The sequence below is a fragment of the Camelus bactrianus genome, chromosome 8, assembly GCF_048773025.1.
Source record: "Camelus bactrianus isolate YW-2024 breed Bactrian camel chromosome 8, ASM4877302v1, whole genome shotgun sequence".
In the NCBI taxonomy this organism is placed as follows: Eukaryota; Metazoa; Chordata; class Mammalia; order Artiodactyla; family Camelidae; genus Camelus; species Camelus bactrianus.
The window spans coordinates 11,409,292-11,435,697 of NC_133546.1; the positions used below are offsets into that span (position 1 = coordinate 11,409,292).

Consider the following 26,406-nt stretch of genomic DNA (forward strand, 5'->3'; position numbering starts at 1 on the left):
GTATATATATATATATATATATTTGTTTTCATAAAAGGTTATTACAAGATATTGAATATAGTCCCCTGTGCTATAAAGAAATTTTTAAAATCTTTTTTTAGATATAGTGGTTATCATTTGCAAATCTCAAACTCCCAAATTTATTGCTTCCCACCCCTTTTCCCTTGATAACCATAAGATTGTTTACTATGTCTGCAAGTCTGTTCTGTTTTGTAGATGAGTTCTTTAGTGTCCTCTTTTTTTCTTTTTTTTTAGATTCCATATATAAGAAATATCATATGGTAGTTTTCTCTCTCTGACTTACTTCACTTAGAATGATAATCTCTAGGTCCATACATGTTGCTGCAAATGGCACCATTTTATTCTTTTTTATGGCTGAGTAGTATTCTATTGTATAAATATACCACAACTTCTTTATCCAGTCATCTGTCGATGGACATTTAGGTTGTTTCCATGTCTTGGCTGTTGTACATAGTGCTGCTATGAACACTGGGGTGCATGTATCTTTTAGAATTAGAGTTCTCTCCAGATATATGCTCAGGAGTGGGATTGCTGGATCATATAGTAAGTCTGTTTTTAGTTTTTGGAGGAATCTCCAAGAATCCTAACTCTTATGGTGCAGATGGTTTACAGGGAGGAGCCTGATGGGAGGCCATTAGCCTATTAAAGCAAGGTCATTTCAAAGAGTGATAACTTAAGAAAATAAAAAATGTGTATGATAGAAGTGCCTGGGACGCACAGATGGACTTTTTTAGATTGGGTGGTCAGGAAGCACCTCTCTGAAAGGTGACATTTGAGTTGAGACTGGAGGGACCTGAGAAAGTCAGCTGGGCAAAGATCTGGCAGAAATTTTCTCTAGGAAGGTGAGCATCTGGTTTAGTGCACACCCTCAGTGTTTCCTATGCTCCTTAAAGGAATCAGATTCTGAGACCTGAGTTTGAACTGCTGTTCTGGTCTCCTGTATATGCATCTGTCATTTTCTACTTTTTGGCAGTGTGGGTGTATATGTGTGTCTGTGTGTATATCTACAAATATATAGATATATATACACACATGCTATATTATATATATAGTAAATAAATAATAAACAACTTGAAAATAAATTTCACATTAAATACCTCTTTTTCGATAGAAAATATCATTCTAAACGTGTGATGTTCCTGGCAGGCATCAGGCTTTTGCAAAATCACTTTGAGTGATTACCTCTCAGGAATGTGACCTGTGGTTTTTCGCTTGGGTGACTGAACAGTTGTCATGATGACCATGAGAGGAAGATGGCATCTCCAGTTGTCGGCCTTCCTCAGGACCACCTATTGACCATATATTTCATGAGGACCCCTAAAGGCGTTTGCAAACCCTGAACGCACTAGCATTGCAGGGCAGCGTCTGGTTGATGCTAAATAAATACATCGAAGTTGGCTCAGAGGGATTGAACTCTTTGTTCTGGGGAGAACGTCATTCTATTAGAACTCCCACACAGAAGACTTTTGTTTGTTGGTAGGGCCACGTATCTCCCAAAGTGGAAACAGGCCAGTGAAGGGATAGAGGTGATTTGAGTCAAATACTGTGAGTCTCGGGGCAGTGGGGGCGGTGGTGGTGGTGGCTGGGTGGCTGCAGTGGCATTTGGGGAGGACGAGGTAGGAGGTTCTGTGAAAAAGGTTTCAGGAGCTGTGATTTCCCTGAAGGACCGGTCTTGGTGATGATTGTCACTGTCCTTTGGGGTTCTCTGGGGAAACAGAGTAGCCGTCTCATCTGTGTTTCCTCTTCCTCAAAACTTCCCCTCCCTCCTAGCTTGGCAGCACCTGCCTCCTGCATCCCTATCCTTCTTACTCTCTCTATAGTCATTTCTCTTTTTGTTGATTTTTATTGCAGTGTAGTTGATTTACAATGTTAGTTTCAGGTGTACAGCAAAGCGATTCACTTACACATCTACATACATATATATATTTTCTTTTCAGATTCTTTTCCATAAAATGTTATTACAAGACATTGAATATAGTTCCCTGTGCTGTATAGTAGGTCCTTGTTACTTATCTATTTTACATATAGTAGTGTGTGTCTGTGCGGTTACCTTCCGCAGAGCAGCACTGGCACATTTTCTTCCCCTTGTTAAAAAACACAAGTGGAGGAGAACAGCTCAGGACCTCTTTCATTCCCATCCTTCCTCTCGCTCTCCCCAAAGCGGGGAGTTCCTGCCGGGAGTTCTCCATTCTTTCCCCTAGGGCAGAGCCTGGGTCCCAGACTCTGCTAGACTGAAGCCTCCAGTTTTACGGTGTTTCCCAGTTTTGCAGCATCCCTGCACGGGCTTCTGGAGGGCAGGTGCTGCTTTTGTTTTGGCTTGTGTGGTAGGTGCAAGTCAGTACCTGAGCCCAGTGACCTGGGCTGTTCTGTGCTTAGAGAGCATACCACACACAGGTTTTTCAATTTTCTTTTCTTTTTTCTTTTTTTTTTCTTTTCTGTAGCCCTCAGGGTCTGACAGCTCCTCTTCATTTTCTCTCTCTCTTCTTTTTTTTTTTTGTTTGTAGGATTTTCTCTCTCTGCCTCTGTCTTTCTCTGGGATGCTAATGGCATACAGAAAACTTGAAGCATACCATCTAATGTTCCCTATTTTTATTTGATCCCAAAAGGAGATAGCTTGCCTTTTTCTGAACTTAAGTTTTTGAAAAATTACTTTGGGAAGTACAGGTAGGTGGAGAGTTTGGATTCTGCCGATATTGAATCCTTGAAAGGCAGTTGGTTTTATTGGTGGATCACTCTCTTCTTATGGTCACCACTGGCCTAAAAGGCCAGTTTCTAGAGCCACATTCAAAAGTGAAAGGGGGGAGGGTATAGCTCAGTGGTAGAGCGCACCATGAGGTCCTGAGTTCAATCCCCTGTATCTCCATTTAAAGAAAAAAGTGCAAGAGCTGGTGAAAAAGTCAGTTCAGATTTCCTAGGGAAAAATAGAGTCCGTCTCATCTGTATTTTAGAGTGTTGCTAAGAAACTTGGGACACCAACTCAAGATGTTATCGACAACCGGTCTGTAGGAGTTGGTGTTCCAAGTTTCTTAATTTTCTCATCTGACCCATCTGGGTGGGAGAGCCATTTATTTTTACATTGCCATTAAAGTTCCTGATGGCGATTGTAGACAGTAAACTAGGTCAGCTTAAATGACTTGGATAATTTCCTGTTCTATAATATGTACTTCCCTTAGATCGGTTAAAGGGAAGTCTGTGAACGTTCTACATTGGAGGGTGGAGAGCGGTATGTGGTGGTGAGGACAGAGACCCTGGTGCCAGCCCTCTTGGTGTGGGCCCTGGCTCTGTGTGGCCTTGGGCAAGTCACCTCCCCTCTCTGTGCCTCAGCTCTTTATCTCCGAAGTGGGACACTTATAGTACACATTTGGGGGGACATTGGAAGGATTAAAGGGTTTATAAGTATTAAGTTTTGGAAGGATGCTTGCCGTGTAGTGACATTTAACTGTTTGCTATTATTGTTTGTGTAATTTTACATATTTATTTTTCCCAATTCTAGTTTATTCTTCTTACTTTTATGTCACAGAAAGCTTAATATCTTCTTAGCCATAGTATTTTTTTTTAAATTTTTTTTTGTGGGGAAAGCATGTAATTAGGTTTATTTATTTGATGGCGGTCCTGGGGATTGATCCCAGGACCTTGTGCATGCTAAGCAAGCGCTCTACCAACTGAGATGTACCCTCCCCCCTTAGCCATAGTACTGGGTGAGATAAGTCAATCCTATTTTATTTTGCATTAAAGACTTGAGAATTCGTTTGAAGCCATTGATTTTGCAGATCTTGAGACTGAAACTCTTCTGTTTATTCACCAAACCCTCTTGGAGTGTTTTCATCTGCACTTCCTCTGGTACCAGGATGCCGCGCTTCAGAGGGTGCTGGGGGCTCAGGCTGTGTGCACTTTCTTTAGTGTACTTTTAAGATCCACCATGTGTACTGTATGCCTGTGTGAATGTTTCCGTGTATAGATTTTTTTTTCTTTTGAGTAGTTCAGAAAGCTCTGGAGACGTTGTCTGGTCCCTCTGTGGGAGGAAGATACTGCTGGTCCTGCTTTGTGAGGAGGGGGTGGTTCCAGGGAGGCCGGTGGCATCACGTTCTGAGCCAGTCCTGGCTGAGCCGGCACAGGATCAGTTTTTAAATCATGGATGGCACAAAAACAACGAGTATAATCTGCAAAATTCTGCCCTCATTCTGGGCCTATATGTTCTTACAATGTACTCACCTCGAAAGCACTATTTTCTCCGCATGTCAGTTACTGTATACAGATAGTGCCAACTAGCTGCCCTGTTGATGGGAGCTGGCTTTGACACGCGAGCCGTTGCCCTTTCTGTTTCCAGGGGGGTGGGTGGATGATGGTGGTATCTTACTCATCTGAGGATGGGGAGAAGAAGGTGGTACCTAAGATTACAGAATCGTAGAAATATGCTGGTGGGCCACGGGTCAGCTTTCCAGCATTTGCCTTTGCACGCTGGGGAACAGGGGACACCGTCTGCTCCAGGTCACATAGCCCTGAGAATTAGAGTCACAGGCCCACGTGCTCTTCCCTCTGCGCAACATACAGGTGACCTTTTTACAAGAAGAGAGGACCTATGAGATTAATGTCACCCAGTAGCACTAGACATGGGCATTTCGTATTTCCCCAGCGTGCAGTAAATACGGGATTTTTCTGGAGACGGAGGAGAATGCTTCACTTTAGTCACTCAGGAAACCAGAGGGGACATTCTATGAAGTCACAATTATGGCAAACTTGTGGGAATTTTGTATTGAAGAACCTAGAAGATTCGTCCCCGCCACACCATAAGCTGGGAATTTCTCTTTCGATTTTTTCCATCAGCAAAACCCACAGCTCTGGTCTTGAGGGGTTAATGAGAGACAGGTGAGGTGAGAGCTAGACTGGGTCCCTGAGGAAGACCGACAGGTCGGGGGGTCATTCAACCTCAGCAGGTCACACCTCTCCGAGTTGCGGTCTTCAACCTCGACCAGGATGTATTTTATTTTTTCTCTTGCATCCCACCAATATTTGAGTGCCTCCTTTGTGCTGGGCAGCACACAGGCATAACGGTGAGTCATCAGCCCATGCGTAGCCCTGGCCTCGTGTTTCAGAGACAGAGAGAGGCAAATGCAGGCTAACGAGCAAATAAATACGCACGGATATGCCCAGTCTTATGAAGAAGCAAACAGGATGCACAGAGAGAATAGGGATGATGAGGCTTCTTTATGCACTGGGCTCAGTGGGGGCCTCCCTGTGATGTGGTATTTGAGTGGAGGCTGAGGGGCAAGGAGGCACGAACATTCCAGGTGGAAGGAACATCACGGGGGCAGGTCTCGGGGTAGCGAGAAGCTTGAGGTCTGGAGGGACTAGATCTCACCAGTGTCCAGCACGCTGGGCTGAGGGAGAACATGGCAGGAGATGGAGGCAAAGAGGCGGGCAGGAGCCGGGCAGACCAGACTGAGCTTTGCAGGCTGTGGATTTTATCTCACGTGCACTGGGAACCAGCAGGGCTTGGACCAAGGGAGTAACATTTAAACTGTGTGTTGAGAAGGTTTTAATGAGCCTTGAAAACATTAATCTACATGAAAAAGCCAGTCACCAAACCAAATACCATATATTGTATGCCTCGATTTATGTGGCGTCCAGGATTCATTCCGTGAAATAGCGAGGCCAACCCAGAGAGGCAGAAAGTACATTAGTGCTGGCCCAGGGCTGGGGGTGGGCGGGGGGAGTGGGGAGGAACTGCTTCATGGGCACAGAGGTTTTTTTTGGGGGGAAGGAGTGTTGAAAATATTGTAAAATTGGTTGTGGTTATGGTTGTGCTCCTTTGAATATACCAGAGCTCACTGAATTGTATGCGTGCACTCGATAGAGGTGAAGTGTATGGTATGTACATTTTATTTCAGTAAAGCTGTTATTATGAAAATAAAAAAAGATGCATGCTGCCTGACAAACCTGCTCCATCGTCCCAGGCAGCTGTCCCCAGTTTAGCAGCTGTTCGGACCTTTCTCCCCTTCCTTGTCTGTGAGCATCTCGCCCTGACCCCTCTGCTCCCTCACCAAGTCAAAGGCATCAGCTGCTGATAATGTCAGATTCTTGCCCTCAGACTCCACATCTCCCCACCCCACCCAGGCTTCTGTGCTGTCCTTTTAAAATGCTCAGAAATGGTTTTAAATCCTGACTCTGCATCTTACTAGTTGTGTGATGTTAGGCCAGTTACTTTAACAGCTCCTTGAACCCCAGTTTTATTTTTTTAAAATTAAAATTTAAATTTGTATTTCACAAACACTTAAATAGCATTTACTATGACCCTATCGTTAATATTTGTAGATGCTTTAAGAATATTAACAAATATTTACAATCTTTTAACATGTTTACTCACCCAGATAACCCCATGAGGTAGGTACTCTTATCTTCTCCATTTTGTAAGGGAAAAAAACTGAGGCACAGAGAAGTTAAGTTATTTGTACAAGGTCACACAGCTAGGAAGTAGTGGAACTGAATCTAGGCAGTGTGGCTCCAGAAGCCCCCAAAGCATTCTCCTGGCCTGTAAAATGGGCTTAATGTAAAGCCCCTTCCCTGCTTTGTTGATAATCCTTTGATCTTCAATTATTGTATCTTATACCATTTCTGCAGTGTTCAGCAGGGAGCCTGAAGCAGTCTGTAAGTTGATGTATTTCTTTAAGTCACTTTCTGTCCATTTCTTCACTGACCACCTCAGATCCTGCAAGGATTTGGGTGCCCTGTTGATGTCTGGGCTCTGCCTCAGCTCTGCTTTTTTATTGGCACGATGTCCTGAAGAAGGCACTCTTTGCACTTGGGAATCCTCATCAGTAAAGTGGAGGTACTGCGACCTGGCCAGCATCCTCCCCAGGCTCACTGCAGGGATCAGTGAGACATCATCATACGGGCAGCTGCTCTGTAAACCATGCAGCCCCCTGTTGACGCAGGTACTTAATTCCTTATGCAGCCTAGCTGTTTGGACTGTGCGCTTTGAAAGGGTGCTGGCAGTGTTGGTAGAGGGTTGGATAAGCGGCAGTTTTTCCATGGCAATCCTGATGGACCCAGGCGGAATGGAGGTGATTGATGTGCTGCATGTTCGCCTCCTCAAGGTGGAACTTCCCCCAGGCAGTACTGACACTCAAGCAACGGGTGCAGCGGAAGCTTCCAGGTTTGCTGCCGTGATCCGCAGCCTGGTCCACACCCTGGGTTGGTTGTCTGCAGTTCTAGGAACTTAAATGTGCCGTGTGTACGGGGAACTAGTTAATTCTTCCTTTGGTTCAGGGTACGCGTGCCAGTGACAATAGTTGTAGCCAATGTTTGGTTTTTAGACCAAATCTAATTTATTGTTTTGGAAAAAGAAGCTGTGCTGTGCTGTGGGTGGGGGTTGGAGAGCTCAGTTTACTGGGTGAAGGACATTCTTTTCTTTCACATGCTGCCCCCCTCCTCCCCTTGGGTCCAAGTGTTCCAGAAGTGGTTACAATGGTTTGGTTACTGAATTACAACAACCAGCCTTGGAAAGTACACATTTCTTTTACCAGAGTATTGTGGCATATGTGCATTTTCACAATTTTATTTTTGATTTTTATTTTTATGTTTTTAGAATCTGAAAACTTGGTTTGCAGTTTTTGTTTAATAACAAATGTGACATGTACATATATGGACATCTGCGTGTGCACACGCGCGCCCCCCCCCCCCCCAAAACCTCAGACGTCTAAGGCAAAGTTGAATTTCTTTCCTGCCCTCGGTGTTATTTTTCAAGTCCATCATTCTTTTGGGTGGTGGGGGTGGGGGCAAGGGAAGAGGAGCTCAACACTGAACATTCAGGGCTATCATTATAGTCTCTTTTTTCTAGGGGAGTGGGGAGAGGTAATTAGGTTTATTTATTTACTGTTTTTTTTTTTTTTTTTTTTTAAACAGAGGTACTGGGAATTGAACCCAGGGCCTCATGCATGCTGAGCACATGCTCTGCCACTCAGCTCTACCTTCCCCCTGTCGTGATAGTCTGAATTCTGATCATTGCTTTAGACCATCAGTTCTTTGGTTGATCCTGATTTGCATGTCAATTCTTTTTCAGTGATTTAGATCCTCATAAACCTCTGCGTCCAGCGATGATTTTAGGCAGCACTAACTCCGGTCCTGTCCCCTGTCCCCACTGTGGGCACGTCTCCCCTTTGTGGCTGGGCTTGGGATGCCGAGGGCTGGGGGGATGGTGGGCTGGATCCCTTCCACAGCGTCAGAAGTTGTGCAGTCTTGGGGGGTTTGGGCCGGGCGGGTTGCCAGACCTACAAGTTGGAAGCCAGAGGTTCCTGGTTAAAACCTTCAGCTGGGATGCATTCCTTACTAGTCAGGAACCTCAAATGAGGGCAGTCCATCTGCTGTTGTTTTCTGGATAACTTGAATCCTTGAACTCCTATTTACACGTCCTTAAATTATCCTGGCCAGGGCCTTTGGCTATTTCCAAGTTTTGTTTCAGTAATAAATCCTCTCCTTATGTAGTGAAACCCAAAGAGTGGCTGTTTCTTGGTTACATCTTCTGATGTCTTCAGGGTGACCTCGGTCTTAGAAGACATTGGTTACCAGCAAGAAAGTTGCATTTATTTTAGAAACAAAACTCTGACCACCCTCTGCCCTCTCTGTTGTGCCTTCTCGTAAGAAATGGAAACCATGGTTTTGTTGCTACATTCTTTTGTAGCTCTTCCACGGTATATGGACTGGTTTTTCCCAAATGTTTAAAAGCACACATTTTTATTTTGGCTTCAGCATTTCTGTTCTTACAGCTTGGTACCCCAAAATGGCCAGCAGCACATCCTTCCTCCTCAAAATCAGTTGCTCCGTTGGATAAACATAGTGAAGAGGCTCTGTTGGTTCCTAATTGGGTTTCCAGGCTTCTCGTGTGGCTGGGTCTTTGGATGTCTTTGGATTTTAGGCAGCTTCTGCTTTGAAGGCAGCGGCAGCCCCAGTGATGGCGTTATACGCTCATGGCTCTAATCAGGGCAGAAAACCTGCCCAGAGTTTTCCTCAAGACCAAGTTCATTCATTTGCTAATCGTTTTTGGCTCTAAGGATGTTTGGGGTTTAAGTTTCTGGGCAGTTGGTTTCCTTCTTCATACTCTGCATCTTTGCGGGGAGAGATTTATGCTGACCTAAATCACGAGTGGAGAAGCGCAGACGTTTAGATCTGAAACGAACGGAGAGCTCTTCTGATCTGGTTTTCAGACGTGGCGTCTCATTGTGGTCCCCTTTCCTCAGGTTACCCTTAACCGGAAGCCTGGCCGGATGACTGAGAAAATCAGAGCTGCGAGTAGGGAGTGTGTGGGTGTCAGTTTTAATCGAAGCCTCGTAGTTCACACCAGGGGCCCAGGAACCGGATATAAGCGGTTGAGCCAGTGTTGCGCATGGTAGGACCTGGACTAAAGCCAGGATAAGAAATCAGGTTCCCTTCGTTAGAAAGTGGGTCATTGGTTGCCAGGGGCTCTGGAGAAAGAACTAACACACAAGCGGGGCACAGGGGAACCGTTTGGGGTGGTAGAAATGTTTACATCATGATCGTGGTGTGGTTAAATGACTGTGTGTATTTGTCGAAACTCATCAAGTTGTACACTGCAAATTGGTGAACTTTATTCTGTACAAAGTGGATTAAAAAGTTGGAAGCGGTCTCCTGAAACGTGTTCAGCACTTTTTGGTGGAGGGAGGAATATGACCTTCTCTCTGCTTTTAAATTCAATGTAATGATATTAAATGATTCTTTCAAAAGTATAAAAACAAAAGAAAAAAATCAGATTTACTTAATTCCCAGTCTAGTCTGTGCCTCCAGCTGGCAGATTTATCATCACTCTGTACTCTTTGCTGCTGGTAGTTGTACCAAGTGTTGCACACCTTTTCTGTAGACTGCCAGATAGTAAATATTTCAGGCCTTGCAGGCATTTGGTCTCTGTCTCAACACTCAATTCTGTTATTGTATCTCGAAAGCAGCCAGAGACAATATGTAAACAAAAGAGCACGGCTGAGTTCCCTTTATGGGAACCTTACCTACAAAGCCCATGAGCTGTGTTTGCCAGCCTGTGAGTTGCACCTTTGTTCCTTTTGAGAAACCCAGCAAAGCGGTGTTTTCTGCATCCTCACCAGGGGGATGAATGTTGTAGAAAAGCGAGACTGTAGAGGAGTCAGGAGACGACAGGCCCTAAAGGGCTTGGAATGCCCCGCGAAGCTCACGGATTTGGATGATGGTAGAAATCTGGGCAGCTGTGACAGCAGGACAAGATGGAGGGGGCCTCTTGGAGGGACACAGCATTAAAATGGGGAGAACTCGAAGACCTGGAGACGTAAAGTCCTGGGGGTGAAGGATCTGGAAAAGGAGGGCACAGCTCCCACTTTCTGGTTTGGGCAGCTCTGTAAGCCTTGGAGTCATTGACCAAAATAAGGAAAAGGGGAGAGAAAGGGAGGCTAGATGAGAGAGAGGAGGGTTTCAGGTCTGAATTGTGCTAGGTCTTAGATTAGAGAGCAGAGCTGGGGAAGCATCACGGTCTAGCTCTGTAGCCTTCAAATGTTGATCGTGCTTTTCCGTAAGTAAATAATTTGTGGCCATTCACCGACAACATGTAGACATTTATCTATCAGTTCTATGCAGTCTACTGGACTGGCATGCACATTATACAACCGTAACATAAGAAATAGGCATTTCCAAAGGATAAGAAGTTTAAAAAAAAATCATAAGGCATATTTGTTTAATGTGTGATTCTTCATTAATGGTAGATGTGACACCATACTTTCTGGTTGTTCTCTTAGATTTGGTCATCGTCTGATTAGAAGCATCAGTTGACCATTTTTGATGGTTAGCTTGTGCTTGTCTTATCCTCAGTTCATTTTGCTTTTTCTGGGCCCCTTGTCCTCTTGAGATTGGTGGGGGCAGACTGGATACTGAGCCAAAGAAAGGAGGTCATGGTTGCAGTGTCTCCCCTCAGCACGGATGCAGGATATTCTGACAGAGGAGAAAGAGGAGGGCTTGTGAGGAAGTTGGGTCCTTCCACATCCAGAAGAGGGAACTGTGCGTTCATCAGGGGCCTCAGCAGGTGCAAAGGTGGCGGCACGTGCTGGATGTGCCCTTTTGTCTCAGGCTGCCCCATGGGTCTCCCCTCCTTCCTGCATCCTAGAGACACTGGTTGCAGTTTTGACTCATTACGAAAGGCTGAGGGGTGGATGGGTATAGCTCCGTGGTACAGCGCATGTTTAGCATGCATGAGATTTTGGGTTCAATCCCCGGTTCCTCCTTTAAAACAAACAAACAAGCCAACCAACCAACCAACCAACCAAACTAATTAAAAAGGAAAGGCCAGCCAGACCAGGCAAAAAGAATTCCTCAACCCTTTGAAGTTATAGAGCTAAAGTCAGTACACTCTATGTTTTAAACGTGATGTTATTGCCTAGATTCAGATGGCTATACTTAAACCAGTTTCATCAGCTGGCTTTAAAATTAAGATATACAGACGTCAACGAAACAGGGTGACGAAAGAGTCATTCCAAAAGGGTAGAGTTGGGTGGCTCACTTCAGAAGAGGGCACTCGGAGGTCTGAACAGTACACCACCCTTTTGAATTTTGGGAGACGTTACAACATATTGGATCAGGAGTATCAGTAAGTTGAGAAGGCTGGAGAGCTTTGATGTCAGATCTTTGCCATTTAATAGTTTTAAAAGTGTTGGGAACTCCGGGAATATTGTAATTAGGTGTAAATATTCCACTCAACCCTTGTTCCCTTCCCTCTGGTTCAGATCATCAAGAACTGACCTCTTCCTAAGTCCTCATCTCCGTCGTAGTGGAGGTCCGTACCCAGCGCAGTGCCTTGTATGGGGTAGTCGCTCCATACGCTGTTGAATTAAATTGAATTCGTGTGATCTGTGATGGAATCTCCTATTCGAAGAACACAGTCTACCAAATCCTGTTCGCATCATCTGTCACTGGGGGCCCTTAGAAGTCCTGGATGAGATACGAATCTACAAGCTTTAGCTAGACCCATTTCTGTATCAGTACATTTCCTTAAAAACAGGGCAAAGCAAAACAAAACTCTCTCGTTAAACATGCTTTAGTGATCAAAAGTACTTGATGGGAAGAGCTGTAGAACCACTCCGGGCTCACTGTCTTTGCAGGAATAGAGCTTTGGCTGACTTGGACCTGTTGGCTGAGAGCATGGTCTTGTTAAGTCCTTGCCGTGGGCTGTACCTGCTGGAACAGAGGGCCATCTAGTCACTGACCTGATTTTAGTCTCGTACAGGAAATAGGAAGAGAATAGCTCTAGACTTTTTTGCATTGGGGCATCCACTCTCACTGCTTAATCCTTTTCATGTTTTACAGAGATTAATTAATCAAAACCGATTCTTAGTACAGGGTGAGTAGCTCGTTAAAGATTGGAGTTTTATTTTGGGGTTTTATTTAGTTTATACTATTTCTCAATGTGGAAATGACCTCCTTTAATCTTGAAACATTGAAACTTGCAACCAGTATCTTAACTGATATCACAATCAGTAGTTCGTTATCTCTACTCATTTGCATGGGAAAATAAGATCAGGTGACTCGTGCATTGGTATAACATTCATATTTACGTGAAGTCCTTTGTCTTTCTTATGCATTCATTTATTTATTTCACAAATACTGTGCACCATCAGTGTTCTGGATGCAGGGGGATAAGCAATGAATAAAAAGGAGACTATTTTCATGGTGCTTATGTTCTGATATAAATCCTAACATTTTTAAGTGACAATAATGATAATGGTAAGTTCACAAATCAGGGGCACCTTCCAGGGAAAGTAATAACATGGGCTGTGGAGATTTTGTTTTATCTCCAATTTACTCTGTTCCAGAGGGGGTACCTAAGTGTTTGAGAGTTTATGTGTCTCTGTAGTAGCTTTTGTTATTGAACCTATAGGAAACTGAGGGCCTGAATAAATTGCTTTTTTAACTGAACAAAATACAAAGAGTGTTATTTGCTTCATAGTGGTCTAAGCGCTTTATAACTATTAACACTTGATTTTCATTTCAGATCTGGGTAGTAGATAGTATTAGTATCTCTGTTTTACGAATGAGCCAACTGTGTAACTTGCCCCCGGGCACCCAGGTAGCAAGAAGCATGACTGAGAGTGGAAGTCAGACTCTCAACCACTGCCCTGCTGCTTTCTGATATAAATCATGGAGTAGTATCTTTTAAATCATAAAATGTTTTATTTTTTTCCTTTTTGCCTTTGGGATTTCTTTGAAGGTTTAGGATTGCTTACAGATTTGGGAACCGGAGGATGTCTGGGCCACCTCTCCCTGTGGCTTCTATTCCATGGGACTCCCTTTTCTTTTAATTTGTGCTTCTTTTCACATGCAATTATGTGTTTAATTTAATTTGTGTAAGTGGACTGTGTTTAATCTAATTTTATTTAATTATGTGTTTCTCTCAGTCCTGCTAGACTTTCTGTAAATTCCTTGAACCAAAGAATTGACAAATAGGTTAAAGTGTACAGTGTATTACCAATTCTAAAACCAGGTTATTTGTAAATGGGGACTTCCCCCTCCTTTGTGGAACTGCATAATTGTTTGATTTGGCTTTTTATAAATGTTTAATTGTATTCTGAACAATTGGAAAACTGAACAATTGGCCATCATGTATTGAAATAATGAAACTGGGGACAATACTGTTTAAAAACTAGCATATTCAATATATGTGTCCCTTGATGGGAAAGCCTTAAAGCCACTTTAGAGTCTGTGTTTGGGTAGGTAGCAACATGGAGTTTCTACTTGGTAATTCTCCTGTACCTCGGGATCTTTTGATTAGTTGAGGTCAGATCATTATATGCCTCAGAATTCTCAAGGAGAATCTGGCCCATTTCCAGGGAAATGTTCTTCTGTTTTCTTTATTTCTCTCCAACCATTTGCAGCTCTTGTCCTCTCCAGAACGCTCCTCCCACCTCCCATCTCAGCCTTCCTCTCTGTGTCCAAAATATTTCCGTCATGCTCCGAAGCTACTTCTGAAATCCTGTTTCTTCAGTGAAATGTTTCACAGTTCATTAGAAGAGAAACCTGGCCTCGTCTTTATTTCTGCTTGTTACTCAGGGATGAAGTTTAATGAACCTCCGTTGTGCATGGCTCCTTCACTTTAAATTTGATGGACTGATTTCTTCTGCACATGAAAACTAATCCAAATCTCTCAGTTTTATGGTTGTATTTTGAGCAATGAACTTGCTTGGCCCAGTAAACAAGAATCTCAGTTCTGTTGGTCATTGGGCCGTGTTTATTTTAGGAAAGAGTTTATCACATGTGGAGGAATATGAAATAAAATGTTATTAGGTTCATATTGGCTTACTAGGGCTGTCAAAACAGAGAACCACAGACTGGGTGGCTGAAACAACAGGAATTTATTTTCTAGCAATTCTGGAGGCCAGGAGTCTGGGATCATAGTGTTCGCAGGGATGGTTTCTTCGGAGGCCTCTTTCCTTGGTTTGCGGATCCATTCTTCTCCCTGTGCCCCACATGCTCTTCTCTGTGTATGTATCTCCTCTTCGTGTCAGGACACCAGTCACAATGGATTTGGGTCCAACCATATGACCTCATTTTAGCTTTATCACTTCTTTAAACATACTCCCTCCAAATACAGTGATGTTCTGAGATACTGCGATTAGAACATCACCATATGAATCTTGGGAAGATACAGTTCAGCTGTAACAAGGTTTAAATGTATGATTTAGTTGTCCTAAACTTTTATGACAAATTGAAACAAAAATTCTCTTTAAAGCTTAAAGGTAAGCAAGGGAAGACAAACTTCTGAAGGAGGGGAGATGGTAGGATATGGGTTTGATCTGGCTTAAAGCTGGCTAAGTGATGTAGGGTAAAACTCACAGTAATTAGTCATTTGTCTGTATTTTCCCAATTTTTTGGATTCAGTGAAATGTGAAGTATCTTCTAAGTACCTCTAGGTTTCCATGATTCTGTTTTAGTAACTGTTTTGTAATTTGACCTTTCTGTTTATTTGGGAAGATGCTTGGAGAGGAACTTTTATAATCTCATGTTTGCCAGGTAGAATGCAAAAAGATTAGGGCTGGTGTCAACAGACCTTGATTTGAATTTGAGCTCTTCTGTATTGAGCTGAAGAAGATGGCTAACAAAGTCCTCGGCATCTTACCAGCTCTGTGACTGTGGACAAGTCATGCAACCTCCATGAGCCCTAATTTAGTCATCTATAAAATGGAAGTATAGTTGCCAAGAGGTTCTCTTTGGCTCTTGGCCCTTGTCACTGTTGTCAACTGCAGATCGGTCCTGCCCCTGAGCAGACAGATGGCCCTGGGTACCCAGGTTGGATGCCACCCTCCATACCTGCTGACTTGCGTCGCCTCCACTGCCTGCCCCACTCACGTGCCATGGGGGCCACTAGTGGCTTGAGGCCATCAAAATGGAGCTGGGTTTGTATCAGTGTCCCCAACCTGCTGCTAGACAGATGTCGCTTCAGGGAGGATGGGTTGGTTCCAACTAGCTATCATAAAATTAATTTTTTCTTGCCTCCTCTTCCTGTAATTTGGTAGCCCCCAACTTTTATCAGGATATTGTTCCTCTTTCTGTATCTTATCTAGAGGCAAATGGTGAAAGTTTGTGGGGCAGAGGTGTGGTCTAGCCTAGCACATGAGAATTTAAAATCCATGGACTTTAGTATTGCCAAAAGTAAGTACTGGACCTACGTCTGCTTCTCCTTGTTCAGAGTATCCACACAGAGAGCTTTTGTGAGGGGTAAATGAAGTGGATGTGCGTGCGTGCGTGCGTGCGTGCGTGTGTGTGTGTAGGGAACAGCAGCATGCCTTCTACATACTTTGTTCTAGTTAAATTGAGTTTTCATCCTGTGTGTTGGGATTGAATTTATATAAATCTAGCCTTAAAACACTAAGGTGACTTTTAATTATTAGACTTAAATGGATCAGTTGATTCAGTGTAAAATTTTCCAGTAAAACCATTAAAACATGTTGACCAGAGAGTTCTCTATACAGGAATAAAGAATCTTAAGTTCTATTAGGCTTACCTATTTTAATCAGTATATAAAAACATTAAAATACAACACTGTTGGCAGTTGTATTTGACCTGGAAAAATTCCTGTAAGCTAACCTATTCTACCACTGCTGGTGCCTTCAAAAATTCCCATAACCTAACTATTTCTCACTGCTAGTACCTTCTCCTTTGGAGTCTGTGTTCATCAGAACTTTTTCAGTTGCAAGGGATAGAAACTCAACACAGATCAGCTTAAGCTAAAAAGGGAATTTATTTTGATTTAAGTACAAAATTCTGGGGTTCAGGTATCTCTAAGAAGGGTTAGATCCAGGGACATGTAGGATTTTATTGGGGCATATTCTTTCTCTCTCTCAATTGGATTTATTTTTCAAAAACTGATTGGAAAAATGACTGCCAGCATCCGCAAAGTTGTGTCTTTATGTCTTCCAACTGGAGAAGAAACAGTCTTTATCTTCTTACGTTCATATATCAAATATCAGGGAAGATTTTGATTGGTTCTGCTGGAGTCACATGGTCATCCGTGAACCTATAACTGGCTGATGGAGAGAATATTGTGGCCAGTCACTGTGGCAAAGCATCTTGATTGGCAAGTCCACTGGGCTCACGTGGGCTAGGAGAGGGATGGCGTCCCAGAGGGAGAGTGCTTAGCAGACAGACATGAATAGCGCAGATAACGAGCATTTCAAGTCAGCAGGGGGTTAGTGTTTATTCTTTTAGCCGAAAGGGGATGAGAAGGTAACAGTCAAAATTGTGCTGCATCCCTCTGAACATTTTAAGATGCACATTTAAAATCTGTTTATAAAGAGGAGGACACACGTGAAAGGTGTCCTTCAGGTGGAACACACATTGTGCAGACAGTCAGAGCATGGAGTGTAATTGGCAGTTCCTGAGGTTGATTTAAACGTGGGCAATTTTTTGAGCCACGGAACGAAATGACAATGATGGACTTTTTTGCTTTCTTGGTAGGGTTGGATGATTGCCTGCAGCAGTACGTCCACAAGTTCGAACGGGAGAAGATAAACGGAGAACAGCTGCTCCAGATTTCCCATCAAGATCTTGAGGAGCTGGGTGTCACTCGGATTGGCCACCAGGAACTTGTGTTGGAGGCTGTGGACCTTCTCTGTGCACTGGTTAGTTCAGGAAAAGGTGATCTGTGCCGTGATGATGATTTTTAGAACCTCATCTTTTAAATCTCCATTGTTTGCGATTTCCCTTATCATTTTCTTAGTGATCCACTGAAGTAAAGCCTGAGCAGAAAATAACCTTGGAAGGGAAGAAAAGAAACATTTTCTAGATAGAGTTGGCAAACTCTGGCCTGCAAGTTAGATCTGGCCTGCTATTTTTATAAATAAAGTTTTATTGGAACACAGCCACGCACGTTCATTGAAGCGTGATCTGTGGCTGCTTTGTGCCACCGTGGCAGAGTTGGGTGGTGGTATCAGGGACCGTGGAGGCCCCTCAAAGCCTAAAATATTTGCTATGGTGGCCTTTACAGAGAAAGCGTGCCTTTTCTGGAAAAAATTCTGCATGAGTCTAATTTTCTTATCTTTTGTAAAGAATAAAAAGATGAACATCATTCTGAATGAATACGTTGTCTTCTACATCGAAACAACAAATGGGTTCTGATTTGCACGACTGTTTTCGTTACTCTAAAAAGCATTTTTAGGTTTCACAGATAACTTGTGCTATTTCAGTAAGTGATGCTGGTGCTTGAAATAATCACCCCAGGAAATGGTAGCTAGAGGGGAACAAACGTCAACTTGATTACACTTCGTAGCTGAGTTTGGGCTTAAACATGAGTGAGTTAAACCCTGCCAGGTTCTGACTCTTCATCACACTTGTGGCCGTGTGTGTCGCTCTTTTAGGTGTAGATGAAAAACATCTATCAGGGCATGGTGTTTACAAACCGGTTGGCACAGGGTGGGAGCCGTGGCAGTCTGTCACGGTGCCACGTGAACGATGCCGTTTCCTAAACGGTCAGGATTTGGACACACGCAGCATTCCTGCTGGCTTAGTTCTGCTGTGAACCTGAGCCAGGGGTAGATACAGTGACATCACAGAGAATGGTGGGAAAGAATGTTCCCGGCGATTCTGCCCTTGCTGGTCTGCGTTCTGTTGCTTATATAACACTTGCTGCCTAGTGCGTATTCTTCTTCTTAAAATGGACAGAGCCTTGTCTTCTGCTCTCAGATGCGCTACCCTCGTTTAGGAAAGTAACGGGGAAATTATTTGTGGTTGATAAATGAGCTGCCACCAGGGAGACGCCGTGGCCAAGTGGTGTGAGCGCTGGCCTGGGAGGCTGGGTTTTGCATTTTCATCCTGGCTGTGCTGCACACGCCCTGGCTCTGTGACCTCCCGGGAAACGCTGGTGTCTGTTACACTGGAGTCTGTTTTCCCCATTTGTGGGGTGACATTTCCTTAGATGTGGCTGTGTACTAACGTGTACATGTTTTGCCCTGCCCAGAAGACATCTGAGTCCTGTTTATTATTAAAACCGTGTTTTTCGTACAGTAAGACATGTTCGAGTTACTCTCAGTATACCTTCTGGGGACATTGCTTTTTGGTCTTTGCTGCTATTTGAGATTGTCTGTTTCACTTTGTGCTAGGGCTCTGAGGGCAGGTAAAGTACTTTGAAATCCGCAGTGTATGAGAGGAGGGAGGAGGAAGGATGGAAAGAGGCACGTTGCCTGCGTCCAGTGGGATGATTAACATAACAGCTGTCTCCCTGCTTTTCCCCCTTCCCTACCTCTTAAAATATTAGACTAAAATGAACAAAGCTGAACAGATGCCAGAACCTAAAGCTGTGTTTTATCTCCTACAATTTCCTTCTAATTTCCTCTGTAGACAAAGCTCTGACCTCAGACTCATTCTGGACATGTTTTGGGCAGCAGAGTATCAGTGAATGCATTTGACAGGAGGGTCACAGGAGGGTTCTTATATGAATGTGCCTCTTCTGGGTTGGGAAAGGTTTTAGAGAGTTTCACTAAAATAACTTTAGCCTTGCTATAATCTCTTTAAAAATATTCTTATTGTAATGCATTTATCATTCATACTATCTGTTTAATTCATTTATACTATATGGATCTTTGTATATATAAATTGGTGATAATCTTTTGTCTTGAACAGTCCATCCCCTGAACAAGTTAATATATATTTGCAGTTGTTCCCAGAGTTATAGAAGACACTTTAATGTAAACACTTTAGTGGATGTTGATTTTATGATGGAGAGGAAATGAGTAGAATTAGAAGTGAGAGAGGAGGGAGGAAAAAAAAAAAACGCTGGAAAGTTTTGGAAAGCAAAGGGCAGATAGAGTCTCCAAGAACCTAAAACAGAGAACAGCTATTGATGAAGATTCCAAAACTGATGAGCAGATGGACCACAAGTTGCTGGTTCTGGATGGGCAGCAAGGGGAGAAACTGCCTTTTGTGAATATTGACCTTGGCTTTGGAGAGTGACTTGGATGCAATGCAGAACCAGAACCACTTCCCAGGATTGAATTCAGGGTTGGAGCCCAATTTTTCTCCTCCTCTCTGGGGCAGAGGGTAACTGGGACAGGCTGCAGAGCTGCTTCTTTCTAGTAACTATTAGCCACATGCGACTATTTAAATTAAGATTAATTAAAGTGAAATGAAGTTCAGTTCCTTAGGCGCACAGCTACATTTCAAGCGCTCCAGAGCTCCTTGTGGCTGGTGGCTACCATATTTGGGCAGTGCAGACAGAGAACATTTTCATCACTGCAGAAAGTCCCATTGGACAGCATCCATCTCTAAGGTGGGATGGAGAGCAATAAGGTGTAATTGTAAAACCCATTTTCTTTGCCAGATCAACCAGACCCTAGCTTCCTACAGGCCAAGTCAGGGACAGATGTGTTTTTGAGGCTGAAGTAGGCTGAGAAAGTGAACAAAATTGGAATCAATACATGTGTTAAGTGATGCCCCCTACATGTGTGCTTAAGTGAAATAGCTGTCATGTGTCTATCTGCCCAGGGTGCTTCTGTGCGCCCGGTGCCCCCGAGATGATTCATTGTTCATCATGTATCCAGCCTTGGCAACGATTCGAAAATGTCATCCTTTTTGTTATGGGGGAGAAAACATGCAGGAAGAGGAATCCTTGCTAGCAACTTGTGTTTCACTTGATCTTATTACACCGTGGAGTAACTTTCTTCGGTTGAAACTTAACTGACCCAAGTCGGTAGGATGGATTTGATCGTGTGTCTGTGACACTCTTTAATCACTACGTGTGTTAGATCTCAGACAAAGCTGGAAGGAACAGGAAAAGAAAGTAGCAGAGAAGTTGTGTAAGATTTGTCCTTTGCTAAAACATATACAATTTAAGACAGCAGAAGAATGAGGAGCTGCCTGTTCCCTTTTCTTCTGTGTCGCGTCGTTTCTCTGGCCAGACCAGGAAATGGCCCCGATGGCTTATTTCTAATGAAGTGAGATCTTGGTGGAAGGTTTTTAGTCTGTGCATAGATTTTTGGAAACTCATTTCGTTTCTTACTTAGTTTGTATCTTCTTAATACCTTATCTTGAATTAAGCAATTTCTGAAGGAGACAGATTTTAGGGAAAAGATTAGTGAAAATAATCAAATCTGGCCTGAGAAATTATTCATTTGCTGTCTCTCACTGTGGGGCACGTAAGTCAATAATACTTTCCTGATTATGTTTCTACAGTAGAGGTTCTTTGGAACTAATATAATCAGTTTCTTGTTCTCTTCTTACTGTGGAATGGGGTAGAAGGGGAAGGAATGTTCCTTCTTTATAAAAGTATAATCTATTATAGCTACATCTAGCCATCCTTCTAGTCCCATTTGTTTTTGATTAAAAAAAAAAAGGAATCCTAGAAACTTAGTGGAAATGGGAAAGAACCCGTTAATAAGCTACTCTCCTTTATTTTAATATTGAAAGTGGCAGGTTTGTAGAAGATGGAGGTTTAAAATTTCTTGTAACACTAAAATGCATTTAACCCTTTTTGAGTTCAAGCAATAAATGTCGTGTATGGTAGGTAGCAAAAATTCCAAGTACTTTGTGATGACATTGGCTGTAGAGAGCTGAGTTCCTGCTTTTAGTTCAGAACTTTTGATATAAGTTGGCAGGCGGAGTACTTAACTGAATAAAGGGACAGTTCCCTTTAATCGCAGTCATAAGTCCTTCCAAACAAGCTGTGTCATGTGGCCCCTTATCTATTCAGTTGTGGGTCTTTGATTCTCTGATTTTAACAAGCCGTGATGAAAATCCATCTTTATTTTTGTCTTCTCAAATGAAGGACAATACCATATTTTGGTCTCCAGAAAATGACTCTGAAAAAAATGAAAGAATATCAGGTTTAGATGGAACACCACTGTTCATATGGGAAGACTCATTTTTGTCATGAAGTTTACATTTTTTTTAAAGCTTGCAAAGACAGTTTTCAGTTAATGCATCTGGGAAGTTTTTTTCTTTATATTTGTTTTTCACTCTTTTCTATCTAGATTTTTAAAAAATATTTTTTATTTTACTAAGAGCAACATGCCATGTAAATTTAAACGTCACATGAAATCGAATTAAAGTTAGAAATGAGGTCCGGGATGGCTGAAGCCAGCTGAAAGAACTTCTGACACATCAGAGGGGGTGGAACAGGGCAGGACAGAATTTAGGGGGGTTAAGCAGCTTGTTAGTTTGTCCTTGATCCAGAATCACTGGCCACTTTTCTGTTTTCTTGTCTAGTGTCCCTCCTGTTTTCTGCCTCATCACTTTGCCCTTTCTTGGACAGGGAGTGTGGAAGGGGGGATATACAGCATCATGATTCAAAGCTCGTGCCCCTGATGTGATTGCCTTGGTTAGAATCCCACCCCTACCACTGAATAGCTGTGTGACTTGGGAGAATTTATTTAGTGTCTCTGTGCCTCAGTTTCCTCGCCTGTAAAATGGGGATAAAATCATTTCCACTTTCCTGTGCTTTTTCCCTGAGAGACTACTTGCCAAGCCCTTAGCAGAGTTTCTGGCATAGAGTAAATATTCAAAAATGTTGGCTGTATATTTATTCCCAGTATTTAAATGGGGCTACATACTTGCTTTGGGATGCTACTGACACAGTTTAATATACCCCAGAAATATCTTGACTTCTTGTAAAAAAAAAAATGAGGAAACACCAGCTTAGGACATGTACATGCAATTGAATACTGAAATTCATCACCCCTTCCCCTAGAGTCATCTCAGACTTACGTGTTGTTTCCTGGGATTTGTTCTTTATCTGAAAGTCCAGGGCAATAATGTCACATGAGCTGGGTTTTTTAAAAGCACCCAAGTACGTTGAACATTGTTCAGAGAGAACACTGGTTAGAAACCCATGAGATGGAAGTTACATTTCAGGTGAGTTGGTGTTTAGTCAGTGTCGCTTTGCTTCTGTGTGAGTCTCATCCGATGGAAGTTCCTCCATTCAGCGACTGCTTTGTGTCTGCTGTGCTGGAAATGTGGTAGTGAGTGGTAAACACAGAGCCCAGCTCTGCCAGACCTCGCATCCCAGTGAGGAAGACAGCAGGAACATGGTGGTTCAGAGGTGACAGCGGCGATGGGCCGGGGAGTGACCTCAGGGGACTTGGCGATGTCTTGAGACGTTTTCTGGTTTTCACAGCTGAGGGAGTGGGGAATGCTACTGATACCTAACGAGAACATTCTACAATCTACTGGAACCCCACCTCCCAACCCAACCAAAGAACTCCTGGACTTTAAATGTCAGTATGGCCCAGGTTGAGAAACTGCTCTAGGTGGTCCAAAAACCTTGAAGAGGAGGGGATTTTTGAGTTAATTAGGATGTAAGTGATAAGAAAGAGCTGTTCATGCCAAAATTTGTGGGAGGAGCATGTCGAGAAGAGAAACTAGGAAGAACAAAGCTCCTGAGGCAAGAGTGGGCTGTGAGAGGAACAGAGAGAAGGCTGGCATGGCCCACGTGGGTGAGATCAACACTGTGGGTAAATCACGTAGGGTTTTGTGGCTGATGTAGGAGTTATTCAAGTTACTTAGGAGGCTTTTGAGTTATTAGGAGAGTTTGGACATTGTTGATTGTTTTGAATTTTTCCCTGTGATTTTGTTTTCCACAGAATTATGGCCTTGAGACCGATAATATGAAGAACTTGGTTTTGAAACTGCGAGCATCTTCCCACAACTTACAGAATTATATAAGTAGCCGGCGGAAAAGTCCAGCTTATGATGGGAGCACCTCCCATAAGCCCCCCAATGAGTTCCTGACCTCTGTGGTGGAGCTCATAGGTGCTGCCAAGGCCTTGTTAGCTTGGCTGGACCGGTAAGTTAATGGGTGTGTTTTACTGTCCTATCAAAGGAGAGTCTGAGATGCACTGGTAATCTGTGCTTTGCCTTAGAAAATGAACCATTGTCCCTTTCTTGTCCTTGCCACTGGACCTGTCCAGGAGTTCTTGATCAGTGGTTGATTTTAGGGTCCCTTTGGAAGTTACCAAGAAAATGAGTAGTAGGAACAAATTAACAGCAGTTTAGAGAAGAGTTAAAGTTGAGTTTTACTGAAGTGAAACATTACTGATTATTGGTCGTGTGAAAGCTGATAATTGACTTCTGAAGGGACATCAATTCTCTTGGCTCATTTTTGTTGTATTTTTATTTAGAACTTCTGTGTCTCTTTTCTGTCAGATTGGTATTTTGTCTGTGACTTGAGAGGAAACAATTATAAAACAATTTAAACTACCTGTTGGATAGCAGTGCTTGTTAACATAGTGTGGTATCCCAGTGGATTCATCCTCTCCACCTTTTTTTTAAGAGAAGTTTTGTTGCTTTCTAGGGCTCCGTTTACAGGGATCACCGATTTCTCAGTAACGAAGAACAAAATCATTCAGCTTTGCTTGGACCTGACCACTGCAGTCCAGAAGGTCAGTACATCACTGTCACTGTCTAAAAGCTTTTCCCCTTGTTCCCATTTCCTTTCTTCAAAAGGTTTACATGCAGATATGAAGTACCATTCTTCCCCCCATCCCTAGGAGAGATGAAAAGCTTTAGATCAGATGCATTATACAGATGGTGTCTGTGAAAAATTACCAATGGCCTTTATAGCAAAGATTACCTTCTTTTGTTTTAAAATAGCTGTGCTAATAGTCTCGTACTTTTTCTACAGTGTTAGAACACTTCATTTTTTTTTAAAATAGAAATTCTAGATTAACTCAGTTTCATCAGAATCTTTGTTCTGAGTATGTTACTGTAGCTGCTTCTTAATTTTCTTTTCATTTTGACATTTGCTGGTTGGGTTTACCAGTCAGGATGAGCTAGGTTGTGATGCAGTAACAAACAGTCCCCAAAACCTAAGCAGTTTATTCCTGGATTATCTACATCCAAATGGGTCAGCTGGGGGGATATGCTTTTGTTCTTACTTCAGGATGTAGGCTGATAGAACAACCAGTATCTCAGGTTGCTTGTCCCCAGGGCAGAGGGACAAAGAACCTGGTGATTCTCACACTGCCAAAGTTCTGGTTTGGAAGTGACATGTCATCAGGCACAGCTCATTGGCCAGACCTATGCATCTTAGTAAAGGCCGGGAAGATAGTAATTGGCACGGAGCAGACTCTTGTAGAAACATTTTTGAATTGAGTTGAGGCCATAAAATGTAAGGAAGAGCTTGTCCTTTTTTCATGTCCCACTTGTTCTAAACTTCTGTGATTGCACGTTTGTTTCCACTGCTGATTTGGCAAAAAGTAAAGAACATCCTTTCCTCAGTTCTAACCATTCCATAAAATAGATGCAGTTCTGAAAAGCCATGTGCTTTCTGTCTGTTCCTGGAACACGAAGAGTGGAGTTTGGCTGTTGTTTAAGGTCCTGTCCTGAGCAGCCCTTGAACTTGAGGCATGTGTGACTTCATCTTGCGCTTTTGAGGCCACGTTCTGAGGAGAGAGCTCAGAGCCACAAAGTGGCTCAGAGTTTCGGCTCTTTTTCATTGTGTATAAAGTAACTTTGACAAAAAGAGCCTGACACCGACTCTGGTACATTCATCATGCAACCACTAAGTGCTGGCATTTGGGGTGGACGGTGCCCAGGGATACAGATCCTGCTCTGGTCACGTCCGACCCTGCTTAGAATTAGAAGGGCGCCCACTGGGCATCGCCATCGCACTTGCCCCTGCTTACTGGGCCGCACGGTGCCTGGCACACGATTAACGGTGCTTTTTCAGTGTGTGTTTGAACGAATGAGATAATGCGTTTGACCCGTAAGCAGTTTAACGCAAACTTGAGGGACACGGGTATTGTTTGTGTTTGTTTCTTGTCTCTGTTTTCCTTTCGGTGCTCCTTGAGCATATGCTTCAGGGACAGACAGCCACGGCTCTCCTCTACCAGGAATTAGCCCTGGGACTTTCGACAAGTCTCTTAAAACTTATGAGCCTCAGTTTTCTTATCCGTAAAATGTGAATACTAATACATACCTCACCAGATGATTTGTGGGAATTTCTACGTGCTATTGTGGAGTAAGAAAAAAGCAGGAAAAAGTGTAATATGGAGACAGATGGTGGCCAATAAAATTTTAAAATGTGTGTGTACATGCATGTGTAATACACACATACATCCAAAAACCTATATACAAAGGAATGTATAAATACAGCAGGCAATTTGGAAGAAAAGTTGGATTTACTTTGGCAGGGAGGGAAGTGGGGAGGGGACGTAGGAGCCAAGCCAAAGAAAACATTTTTTTTTCGTTAACCAAAAGCATGTATGTGACCACATTTATGCATTCATGTAAAATTAAATCTAGAGAAATAATATAAAATATTTCAAAAATAGCAATACTTACCTCAAAAGATTGTTATGAAGATTAAATAAGATATAACGCATGGAAAGCACAGGGCCTACTTGAGAAATTACATCCTGTAGTGGGAAAAATTAAAATCTTGCCTGGTCCTGGTTTTCTGGAACCAAACTTGGTACTTGAAGGAGACAAAGTTAACAAATATTCTGGTATTTCTGGTGTTTTTTAGTTTATTTAAAACTTTGGACAATTTTTAAGGATTAAGACTGGCAATGTATAAATATATATGGGAATGTTATTTTATGAACTTAGATTGAAATAACATGTTTCGCTCTCGGTGAGCACGTGTTTTCTGTAGCGCTGGAGAACACAAGTGCTTTGGCAAGTGGTATAACATCCGTGTGCACAACTGAAGGATGCTGCAGTGTCTTTTCCAATGTGCGGCGTCAGGGCAGCAGCAGGGCCGAATTTGCCAGGGATTCCACCCCCTCTTTCAACCCGAGGAAGTGCAGTTTTTCTCAAAACTTCTTGACGGAAGATCTTTTGACTCTTGAAGACGAAACCTGTCTTTTCCATTTGTCGCTATGTCTTCTGGGGAATTGAAGGTAACAAAGCTGAGTCTGTTGATTCTTGGTGATCAGG

At 42.9% G+C, this 26,406-nt stretch overlaps 1 protein-coding gene across 2 annotated transcripts in view; it reads left to right on the plus strand.

The window, feature by feature from the left end:
- Window positions 1–26,406, plus strand: part of CNKSR3 (CNKSR family member 3) — an 89,438-nt gene that overhangs the window by 36,879 nt on the left and 26,153 nt on the right. For both annotated transcript variants that reach the window (XM_010965736.3, XM_074368126.1), the window contains exons 2-4: window positions 16,996–17,159; window positions 23,109–23,311; window positions 23,819–23,906. In XM_010965736.3, the coding sequence (XP_010964038.2) occupies window positions 16,996–17,159; window positions 23,109–23,311; window positions 23,819–23,906 (455 nt within the window). The remainder of the gene's footprint in view (window positions 1–16,995; window positions 17,160–23,108; window positions 23,312–23,818; window positions 23,907–26,406) is intronic.